At 40.5% G+C, this 12,243-nt stretch overlaps 1 protein-coding gene and 1 long non-coding RNA gene across 2 annotated transcripts; both read left to right on the forward strand.

The window, feature by feature from the left end:
• Positions 1-3,356: 3,356 nt before the first annotated feature.
• LOC139144531 (uncharacterized) lies at positions 3,357-5,759 on the forward strand. Its single transcript, XM_070715229.1, has 2 exons — positions 3,357-4,412; positions 5,628-5,759. The coding sequence occupies exons 1-2, from the start codon at positions 3,357-3,359 to the stop codon at positions 5,757-5,759; spliced, it is 1,188 nt and encodes a 395-aa protein (XP_070571330.1).
• A 3,633-nt stretch (positions 5,760-9,392) lies between these two features.
• Positions 9,393-10,310, forward strand: LOC139143159 (uncharacterized). The gene is made up of 2 exons (XR_011554551.1): positions 9,393-9,728; positions 10,122-10,310. It is a non-coding gene; the product is annotated as an uncharacterized lncRNA (long non-coding RNA).
• The last annotated feature ends 1,933 nt before the right edge of the window (positions 10,311-12,243 follow it).

Genomic DNA, 12,243 nt, shown 5'->3' on the forward strand with positions numbered 1-12,243 from the left:
TCCCCATAGAGTTAACACAGGCATGGTGACCATCTTGAATTTCAAATATCATGAAAATTTTTGGAGAAGTTTAGAACGTAATTCAAATTTATTCATTACAGACACAAGGATCCTGAGATAGGAACTCTCAGCCAATCATAGACGTTTAGTTATACCCAATCAGACTTTGGTATGTTTCCCACTCAAATTACTTTGCTACTTTTCGGGATGTTTTCTCCAGCGTTCATGGTGACGCCACCAGTTAGGATAGGAACTTGCCACGCTTCTAGTTTAGCATGTTGGAGAGAACTCTATAGATAGCTGATGCTTCACAGCATGGCTGGCCAAGCTTGCTATTCTGGTGTTACTAGTTATTGTTGTTGGATTCGAATTGTAATAAACCAACCTTGGTTTTTACATTGAACCGAATCACTCGCTTCTGTTTCGACGTCAGTTTAACTCGAACCCACCCCGGGGGATTCTCATCGTCACTTTACTCCCCCACATTTTTGGTGCCGAGACCAGGATACCCGAGAAAGATGTCGGAACAAGAACACAACCCTCCACCAGAGAGACAAAACAACGAGGACCAGACAGCCACAGTGTTATTGAAACTATAGAAGAGATCACGTCGCGGTCAACGTGCACAGTGACCCGACGATTCAACCGGGCTGACGCTCTCATGAAAAAGTTTGGAGACGTTGATACCGACCAATTGACTACACTCGACACGCTGGAAGCGCTGAACGATCAACTCTCAAGTAAGATACCTCTACTCGCCGACCTTGAGATCAAAATCCTCGATATGATCGACGAAGATCACTTTGACGAAGAAAATGAAGCTTCAGGCGATTACCAAGCGGAAATCTACGAACGCAACCACGGCATTGCAACATTTGTGAAGAAAAACAGACCAGAGACGCAAACACCGAACGATTTCATCGCAACGCAGAATGGCAACACGTCGTCTCTCGGTAACACGCAACGTAAAACAGTCGCTCTACCGAAGCTCCAGCTGCTACAAACTTTCTCAGGTAATGTACTAGAATGGTCGACTTTCTTCGACGTTTTCAAGTCCTGAATTCACTCGGACTCTAGTCTAGGCAACATTCAGAAGTTTACCTATCTGCGAAGCATGCTCAAAGACGAGGCAGCGAGAACAATCAGTGGATTGTCACTCACCGACGCTAACTACTCTCACGCGATTGACCTATTGAAAGAACGATACGGACAATCTCATCTCATAGTTGATGCTCATATGACTGCCTTGTGGAACCTGCAGAAACCAAAAAACGATGCTCAAAGTTTGAGAAACTTCTACGACTCGATTGAAAGTCACGTTTGCGGTCTGCAGTCGTTAGGTAAGGAGGAACGCACTTACGGCGAACTTTTGGTTCCATTGATACGAGAAAAATTGCCTCAAAACATCCGAAAGCAAATAGCAAGAGACCATTGTAATTCTGCATGGACACTATCGGAACTACGGCAAGCAATTCTACACGAGATAAACGCGCTCCAAGCCGGTATAAAGCCCATAGATGAGATGCCAACAACCAACGACTCCAGAAATCACAGCCGCGTTTCACACAACCGCGCAATCGCCGAACCGACAAAAGTCGCGCACCGCTCCCAAAACCTGCCCGTTTTGCAAGGGATCGCACTTCGCATCAAACTGCTCCGTAATAACAGATACTCGTCAGAGACTAGACATTATTAAGAAGGACAGACTGTGCTTTAATTGTTTCGGAAGACATCGAGTTTCCGAATGCAAGTCGCGATATTCATGCAAGAAATGTAAGAAACGACATCACACTGCGCTACACCGTGATGATGTTGCCGTGGCAACAAGTACCACTATGGACGGTAGGGAAACGCGCCCAACGACTCCTGAGGTTACAGTAACATTTACTAAAGCTGATTCGCTCCCAGACAAGAAAGTGAACACTGGACCCGTGCTACTAAAGACTGCGTTTGTACCGATCTCTGCACACAACGGAATTCCCATTCGCGCTGTTATTTTGTTTGATGAAGGAGCAAACCAAACTTTCGTCTCAGAGAAATTCGCGAGTCAAGTTTCCGCGAAAGTTACGCGTCGCGAACAAATCAAGTTGTCAACATTCGGCGACAAAACTTCAAATGTGCGTACCATGGCATTCACCGAACTAACTGCTCACGAACTGAACGGGAATACTTCAACCATTGACGCGATGATTATTCCTGAGATATCGTCGGACTTAACTAATCACATTTCGCAGGAAGTTCATAACATGAGCCATTTGAAAGGACTGATGCCTTTCGCACATCCAGTCTCGAGTGACAAGTCATGGCCGATTGATGTTCTAATCGGCGCCGACCAGTATTGGAATTTCGTTGGTTCCCACGTTATTTCAGGTACGTCTGGCCCGACTGCTGTATCGTCCAAGTTTGGATATTTACTCTCCGGACCAACTGGAATGCCTCATAAAGTGGATTCTAATGTACGTATGTTTCATGTAATATCTAGAACGGAGAACTCTGTCGATACGCTTAATGGAGATCGCACAACCGAAGACAATCCAGCTGACCGATTGACCAGAGGCATTGAAAACCTACAACATTCTAACTCTAATGGGCCACTATGGCTGAAAACAAGTGATTGGCCAAGTTCTGTATTCGATGCAAATGCAATGCATTCTGTGATTGAGCCTAGTGAAACTGACATTATACAACCACATCTGAACAAGGCCAGTGACTCAACTACTGAAAACAGGGAAATACTTGTACCTCCCAGAGAAACCACGACTGATGACACACCAGAGAAGACTTATCCAAACAACTGCGGCATCCACCGCATAGTAGATATCTCCAGATTCAACAACTTGGATAAGTTGTTGCGAGTGACAAGCTATGTTCTCAGATTCATCGCCCGGATGAAGAAATCCTCCGATGTTAAGACTGAAAGAAGTACCCCCGAGCTGAAAATATGTTGGTAAAATACGTCCAACTTCAAGAATATGGGGACACAATACAGTCGGTGAAACTGAATTTGAGCAAGTGTGCCCCAACCGTGAGACAGCTATAGACTTGTTTGTTGACGATGATGACGTACTCCCTTGTGGAAGTATAATTCATAACGCGCACCTCGATTTCGTCACAAAGTTTTCCGCTTTGATACCGTCGCATCACAAACTAACAGACTTTATCGTACGGAAAGCACATGAACTGATGCTTCACGGGGAGTCCAGTAAACTGTGACTCAAATACGACAGAGATACTGGATCCCTAAGATACGGATCATCGTACGTAACGTTCTACGAGGCTGTGTTATATGCAACAAAGTTACAGGGAAACCTTACGCAAATCCTGTACAAGCACCGTTGCCAAGCTACCAAGTAAACATGGTTCCAGCGTTTACGACAACCGGTGTAGATTTCACAGGAAATCTATTCACAAAAGCGAAAGATGGAACGCGTGGAACAGCTTACGTATGTTTATTTACGTGCGCAGTGACGCGTGCCATTCACTTACAGGTCGTACCGGACATGTCAACGAAGACATTTATGCACGCATTCAGAAGATTTGCCGCAAGACGATCTTTGCCAACTCGTATGCTGTCTGATAACGCTTCGACTTATTTAGCAGCTGCCGATGAAATCAAGACATTGTTTGACACCCCAGAAGTCAACAACTTTCTCGCCGCACACCGAGTACAGTGGACATTTATACCAAAGCGTGCGCCCTGGTTTGGCGGTTTCTGGGAGAGACTGATTGCATTAACAAAAAATGCGATAAAGAAAACCCTCGGTCGAGTGTTCATATCCTTCGATGAACTCTCAACAGTTGTAACTGAAATTGAAGCCGTCCTGAATGACAGACCATTAACATATGTGTCATCCAGTATACACGACAAGATTGGATTGACCCCAAACCACCTGCTGCATGGGAGGACACTAACTTCATTGCCGTACATTGAGGTCACCGACGAGGAGGTAACCGATCCACCGTACTCAGACCATCACGAAGTCAACAAGAGATATGAACATTTATCCAGACTACACGCGCAATTTTGGAGAAGATGGTCGTCTGAGTACTTGACAGCCCTGCGAGAACGACACCTGACTACAGGAAGTCGCAACAATGTCATCAAAGTTGGTGATGTAGTGATTATACACAGTGACACGGAAAAACGTCAGAAATGGCATCTGGGAACCGTAACAAAGTTGATATACGATAACGACAAACTGGTTCAAACAAACAGACCCATCCAGAAGTTATATCCATTGGAAGTCGTGTCTGAACAGCTGACAACAACAGAGCATGAGGAGGAGCTTACAGATGTCAGATCAGACTCCAATACAAATACAGGGGCTACTGTGAATTCGACGCGTATTCCCGGTGACAACACTCAGAAGGCGGATGACGTCTTTCCTAGACGACCGATGAGAGACTCTGCTGTAGCTGCTCGAATACGAATAGCGGGCCTTATCTGTCTCAGACAATTTACACGATTTGCATGCATTCTTTATTCCATCGTGTTTGTTGAAAGTCGAAATATGCTCTCGTGGACAATTTGAGCAACATTTTAAAGTTCTATATATGATGGACATATTAGTGGAACTTTATATGCGATAACTTTCACGTTTTCTGAGATGCAGTGTGTTCATGTTAGCGGTGCATCGAATTATGCATCGCTCATGAGAATGAATGTTGCTGGAGTTGAACAATAAGGGTTTTTCTAAGGCTCTTTATCATGCCATAGGCAGTATAAGAGAAATAAAATGTTGTATCATTAATTGGTCAAGTTTCGCCATTTTCAAGTGTTAATTTTGATGAACTTGTACATGGAACATGGAAACGGGAAACTTCAAATGAAAGTTTGGCGAGTAGCCTGTCTCCAGTCTTCAAAAGGTCATCATATGAGACCGACACCACACAAGTTGCCTTTATCTAAGTTGCTCATCATTTCAACATTTTGTTATGCTTGTGGCGTGTTTTTACACTCTTTGAAACTTCAACGAATATTGGTGGACTCTTCTCTGAATACTACATAGGTTCTGACATGTAAAAAGTATAATGACATGTCTTTAGAATAAGCGTCTCTTATTGATCAGAATGATGATAAATTCAGGGATAATTCTGGAGTCCACTGTGCATACATTCATTTTATCATGGTGTTATGTAGGTCATTTTCCCCCACACTCATGACCTGAGTTCAATTAATCTAGAAAATTCTCAAGGTCACTGTCCTTCACGATCTCACGACCTTGAATTCAATTAATTATGTTTGGAACCTTCTAGAAATTTAATAAGTCATATAAGTGGAGATTCTTTTAGGGCAGTAATTAGCATATCAATAGACGTTTCAAATTGTTCTTATATTCTCTTACATAACCATTTAAGTATAAATACTTGAACAGCAGGCTTGCAGGCAGACATTTTGAGATCGTGTCTCTGACGTGTTACTTCAAGACTTTGGAAATTCCAGCAGTATTTATTTCAAGATTTTTAAGACCTTCACAGCAACGCTGGATTTATTCTGTAGACTTTGCACTACCTCAAGCTTGCGAGAAGGAAATTCAGTACAATATTGTCAAATATTTAGTCAGTGTAGGCAAATATAATTTGAGGAATCCACCTTGAATGATTATATGCCTGAATCCACCATACAGTCCACCATGGAACTCAAAAAATTAGAAATGCAGGCAGATTTGGAGCTTAAGAAATTGGCATTAGAAAAAGGAAAAATTACAAATGGAAGAAAGACAGAGAGGGAATCAGACATGAAGAAAAAGAAAGACTAGAAAGATTACAAATGAGAGAAAGACAGAGAGAAAAGAATCGCAAATGAGAGAAAGACAAAGAGAGAAAGAGAGAGAGGAAAAAGAAAGGGAAAGAGAATTAGAAAACATCGACTACGGGTAGAAATGGAACATTTAGAGCTCGGAAAGTCAGGAAAATTCTTCCCTTCAGACAATTTTGACATCACTAAGCATTTCAGGTTAGTTTCCCCTTTCAAGAAAAGGATGTTGACAAATATTTTCTTCATTTTGAGAAAATTGCTCAGAGTCGATATTGGTCTAAGACGTCCTGGTCTATGCTTTTGCAGAGTACTTTGGTAGGTAAAGCCAGAGAAATTTTCATTCAGTTGTCAGTAGAGCAGGCTTAAGATTTTGATTCTGTGAAGGAATTAATACTCAAGGGCTATAAGTTGGTGCCTGAAGCTTAGAAATTTAGGGACCTTGAAAAAGTGAAAGATCAAACTTATGTTGAATTTGCTCGAACAAAATAATAACTATTTGATCATTGGTGTTCTTCTGAAAAATATGACACGATCATGAAAAATAACGCCAACTTATTTTGATTGAGGACTTTAAAACGTGCATTCGGAGTAACATCAAGACATTTATCAATGAACAAAAGGGCAGATACATTGGAGTTTGCTGCACGTTCGGCCAATGATCACTCATTGACCCGCAAAACTTCATTTGTCAGCAAACCATCCCAGTCCTTTTCATATCGAAACAATGCAGGGAAATTTAACCCCTCCTTTTCATCCAAGAATTTTTCAAAGGAGAGTAGAAAATCAAAGGACAACAGTTCACAGAATTAAAGTAACACTTCGACATTATTGGGTCAAAAGTCTCAATTTCCTTCTGGCAAACAATTTGGTACACTTTCTTGTAACAATTGTAAGAAAGACGGTCATTTAATGTCAGATTGTTTAAAATTGAAAAGAAAACATGAAGGTCAAAGTGGATCTGAGCCCACCGGCTTTATTTCTTCATCATCTCAATTAGAGTCTAATAACGTGTGCAACACATTTTATGATGTTAAACCCCTCTTATCCCCAATTAATGAGGTCAATTCTTCTCAAGATAGCATTATGGCTATTTTCAAACCATTTATGCAAGATGGTTTAGTATCACTTTGTAGTGATTTATCTTCCGCTACCCCAGGTCAAAATTTTAAGAGATACCGGGGCGTCCCAGTCTCTTTTGTTGGCAGATACCCTGCCATTTTCTGAAAAGTCATTTTCAGGTTCTTTATTTCTTATTAAGAGGGTAGATTGTAATGAATACATTACTGTTCCTCTCCATAATGTCTATTTGTCTTCGGACTTCGTCTCTGGACCTGTGACTTTAGGTATTAGGCTTTTCTTGCCTTTCAAAGGGGTTACCCTTCTCCTTGAAAACGACCTTGCTGAGGACAAGAACATTACTAATCCACTTGTGACTGATAAATCTAGTTTAGATCATGATCCAGAGCCAATTGAACAGGAAATTCCTGATTTGTATCCTGCCTCGAGCCATATCAAAGAAAACTTCAGAGAATCAAAATGTTCACAAAACTTATGTCACAGATGTTAACTTAAATGACACCTTTCTCAGTCAGATGTTTGATACAGATCAGTCCATTATCCCTAGTGGATTCAAACTTTCAGTAAAACTTCTGCTGACCAAGGTCAGACATTTTCTAGATCAAATCTTATTGCAGAACAACACAGAGACCCAGATATTTTGTGTTTTTTGACACAGTTGAGGACGAAGGTGAAACGTCGAATAGTCCTGTCTATTATTATAGGAAATCTGGTATTCTAATTTGCAAATGGACCTCCAGATGTCTTTGGTGATGACAATTGGGCTATAGCGCATCAAATTGTGGTTCCAAAGTCCTATCGTGCTGAAATATTACACCTTGCCCATGAAACCCCCTGGGCTGATCATTTAGGAGTCAGGAAGACATATCATAAAATTCTCAGTAATTTTATCGGCCTAATCTCGGGCACGATGTAGCACATTTCTATTAAACTTGCCATATATGTCAAATGGTAGGAAAATCATTCAGACCATTCCAAAGGCCCCTTTACAGCCAATTCCTGGTTGTCAAGAACCATTTAGTAGGATACTTATAGACTGTGTTGGGCCCCTACCAAAAACAAGATCAGGAAATGAGTACATGTTGACAATAATGTGTACATCTACTCGGTTTCCAGGAGCCATACCACTGAAAAATATAAAGGCAAAGGCTATAGTGAGAGCTTTAGTCATTTTTTCCACTTTATTCGGCCTTCCTAAATGTGTCTAGTCCGATCACGGCTCCAACTTTATGTCTGGAATTTTTCAACAAGTAATGGATCAACTGGGCATCCCTTACCGAAAATTATTTCTACTGCAAATTTGCCGTAAGTTTGCTGCAAATATGCAGCAAGCATATAGCTTGCAGGAAGGAGTTGCAGAAGTTTGTAGGTAGATGTGACCCTCCTGCAAACCCTTAAGTCAGTTTGCAGCAAATTTGCGGTAAACGACTAAGTTGCTGCAAATTTGCGGCAAACCAGATTATTGCTGCAAATATGCAGCAACACATGATTGACATATTTCCCACTATTTCATTACCAGGGAGTACACACTACACACTGAGTACTGTTGCACTTCGTGACCAGTCATGTGTAAGCAACATAAAATTGATCTTTCATTTATATTTTATGTTCCTTTATTTCATAACAGACAATCCACTTTTTAAATTATAATAACTGGTAATGCTAGATAATGAACAGCTTCAGTTATGCTGGTGAAAGCATTGCATGGATATAGAGTGCATCTATAGTATATACTGTAGTGACATGATGTAATAAAAGTGCCCTTTGACAATCTGGTTGGGTAAATTATGGTTGGATCGAAAACTGAATTTTCAGGGAAACAAATTTTTGAAACAGGGAGGACTTGTCTGTCTTGCAAGTTACACCCTGTATTTTCTGCGAATGATACCAAAATGCAAACAGTTTCGAACGAAATGTGCGTTTGATGATGGTCTGTAAGGACAGGTCGTAGACTTTGTTACTGCAAATCTGTACAGTAATGTTTCCGCTACTACCTCCAAGCAGAGTAGTGGCTGTGCTCCAAACTATTCATCCATCAATATAGTCACGGTCCTCCACAGTGGAGGGACCGTGATATAGTACATGTATACGGTACGTACAATGCACTGAGCTTACAGTCTGTCCCATCGATGCCGCTGACAAAATCTCGCCTTCTGATAACATGGGTAAAAGGCTTTTGTCCATGTTTTCAGCGTTAGAGTTGTATTGCCGAGCACAAATTTGAGATTTAGGATTACACTCCATCCCGAGTCGCTGTAAGAAAATTCAAAGCGCCGCTTCACCAACGTCCAACATGTATAACACGTACTGTGTATCAGCTGCGAGCAGCCGACATGTTTACACTCTCCGGTCACGGTTCATCAAGGTCAGTTCGCGCATTGATATTGATTCTTCGTGCTGAAAGAATTTTTACTCTCTTTTTAGTCTTTCTATGATAAAAATAACCATTTTCATTAAACTAATAAATTAAATGCTATATTAAGTATGAAATATAACGGATTGGAGCAGATGTAGAGTCAATTCCAGCATTTAAAAACGGGACTACATATCAATCGCGTAATGATTTATAGATCGCACTTCCGTTATCGTCATGAGGCTTGATCGGCGCGAAGTTAGATTTTAATACCATCGGCCAGTGTCGGCTGCGTACTTGTGAGCAGGGAGTTTTCTAGTGGACAATTTCGTGATCTTTCTATGGAATCGCCAGCCAAATGATATCACATAGTTGCAAAAACGTGTATACAGTACCAGGGACAGGCGGAGTTCTAAATTTGTGAACGCGAGCGGCAGTAAAGATGCCGACTATATTTTCTGAGTACGGTATTTACACACAGCACGGTGAGACCTGCAACCGGACCGGGAATCGTCCAGCGTCTGCGAGCCGTTCAGAAATGTAAGTCAATGTACGGTCGTATGTACATCGATCGCTATAATTATGTTCTGTAATCGTTGTATTGCAATCTTTACGTAAAGATAAATTGTCGTTGAGTACTGATTCATACTGAATGCACTTTCGTTTCACAACAGTTACTTACAGTAAGTGCTGAGATTTTTGCAGATTGTCGCCGTCGTGTATGTAAACAACATACGGCGAGTTGTCCGTTGTCGGACATTTTAATCAGTATTAATTTAATTTCGATCATGAATATTTATGCATTTTCTGCTTCAATTTTCAACTTGATTTTGTCTCATTTTCAAATAATTATCGATTTCTTTCATGAAATTTACAATGTTTGGTCAAACGGTAAAGACTTACACTCTTCCCTGAACGATTTATATTTTTCAGAATCCATTGCTGTTACACTATAGGGACAAGAAATTCAGAGAACAGAAAGCCAAATCGCAGCCTTTGACAGTAATGTAAATGTTACATGAAACTTCTCAAGTCAAAAGAAAATCTTGACATGATCATGACACTTATGTGGCATGAAATGAACATGGCATATAAAATAAATTGTACCACAATTGAATTTAACCTTTTTTTCTCTGTCATCTTTTTGTTTATAATAACTTTATTTGCGCTGACCATTGTTTCTCGTGAAACTGGTATTTCAGAGTTAAGTTGGATAAATAATATTTATATATTGGCCGACTGTGGACAGCACAAGATGTGTTTTATCCAACTAAACTCTGAAATACCAGTTTCACGAGAAACAATGGTCAGCGCAAATAAAATAATTTGCTGTATGGAGTTTGCGGCAAATTTTCAGAAACATTCAAATTAATTTGCCGCAAGTTTGCTGCAAGGATTGTGCCGCAAATTTGCTGCAAAGAGTTTGCAGCAACGTTGCGGCAGGGAGTTTGCTGCATATTTGCAGCAAGTTCACAAGAAACCTAATTTGCATCTGAAAAATGAACCACCCGCATATTTGCGGCAAATAGTTTGCTGCAAATTTACTGCAAAGCTTGCGGCAAATTTGCAGTAACAGTTTGCGGGAGGCCTAAAATTTCGGTAAGGGATTAAACAGTATAAGTCCTCCGCTTACAATACAGAAAGTCAGGGTGCTCTCGAGCGATTTCATCAGACTTTGAAAAATATTATTAGGACCTACTGTTTCGACACAGAGAAGCAGTGGGATAAAGGAATTCTTTTTCTGCTCTTTGCTGTTAAAGAGTCAATTCAAGAGTTATTGGTTTTAGCCACTTGAACTTGTATTTGGACATACAATTCGTGGCCAACTCAAGCTTTTCAAAGAGAAATTTCTATCAGATGATAATGATTGTTCTGAATAATTTTGCAATATGTATGAGAATTTCGTACAAACTTACAAAGGCATGCGAATTAGCATCTCAGTCATCTCAGCAGTTCATGAAAGTAAAATACGATAAAAAACCTCAAAAGGATGTTTGAACCTGTTCAAATAGTACTTGTTTTTCTTCCAGTTCTTGGCAAAACCCTCCATGCTCGTAACTGGAGTTCGACTTGCATACTTGTGCCAAAATCAGATCATAGTTATCGTATGTGCACGGACTACAGGAAAGTGGAGACTCTAACAAAGACGGACACTTTCCAAAATTCCAATCCCAAAAATTGATGATTGCATCGATCGAACGGGAAAAGCAAAGTAAGTGACAACATTTGATCTACTCAAGGGATTTTGGCAAGTCCTTCTGACGGATTGTGCTAATGAAATATCTTGCTTTGTTACACCAGACGGATTGTTCCAGTTCAAGCTAATGAAGAACTCTCCGGCCACATTCCAACGGATGATTAACGACATCATATCTCGGACAAGCCCCCAATTTTATTACGTGAGAGAAAACAAACAAAACGGTGAACTCATCAATAACCTTTAAACGAAATTTATTACAAAATAAAACTAATCGCTAAGTCAAGGGATGGAATACAAACTGTAAAAGTATACAGGCTACTTATTTCAGCTGGGACGGCACTAGCTCCAGTGTCAGACAGTGAGACAGAGTAAACAGTTCTTTGGCTTGCTTGCAGGCTTGAAGTTGTGCGAAGTCTACAGAATAAATCCAGCGTTGCTGTGAAGGCCTGAAATATCTTGAAATTTGTATTGCTGGAATTTCCAAATTCTTGAAGTAACACGTCAGAGACACATTCCCAAAATGTCTGCCTGCAAGCCTGCTGTCCAAGTATTTATACTTAAATGGTTATGTAAGAGAATATAAGAAATATCCAGAACTTCTATTGATGTGGTAATCTCTGAACTAAAATTATCTCTACTTATATGATTAATTGAATTTCTAGAAGGTTCCAAACATAAGTAACAGCATTCAAGGTCATGAGGTCGTGAAGGACAGTGACCTTGAGAATTTTCAAGATTAATTAAACTCGGGTCATAAGTGTGGGGAAAAATGACCTACATAACAATGGCAGATCTCTTTCATGTGAGCTCTGGACAGATTGTCTGCAATTCCCCCTTTTCTTGGAAATTTTGGAC

Source organism: Ptychodera flava, chromosome 11 (assembly GCF_041260155.1).
Source record: "Ptychodera flava strain L36383 chromosome 11, AS_Pfla_20210202, whole genome shotgun sequence".
Taxonomy (NCBI): Eukaryota; Metazoa; Hemichordata; class Enteropneusta; family Ptychoderidae; genus Ptychodera; species Ptychodera flava.

Bases quoted from the DNA above. Each gene is read 5' to 3' on its own strand.
- LOC139144531 (XM_070715229.1), top strand. From the start codon at position 3,357: ATGGTTCCAGCGTTTACGACAACCGGTGTAGATTTCACAGGAAATCTA. The intron at 4,413-5,627 runs GTAGCTGCTCGA...TCCACCATACAG, and splicing joins GACCGATGAGAGACTCTGCT to TCCACCATGGAACTCAAAAA.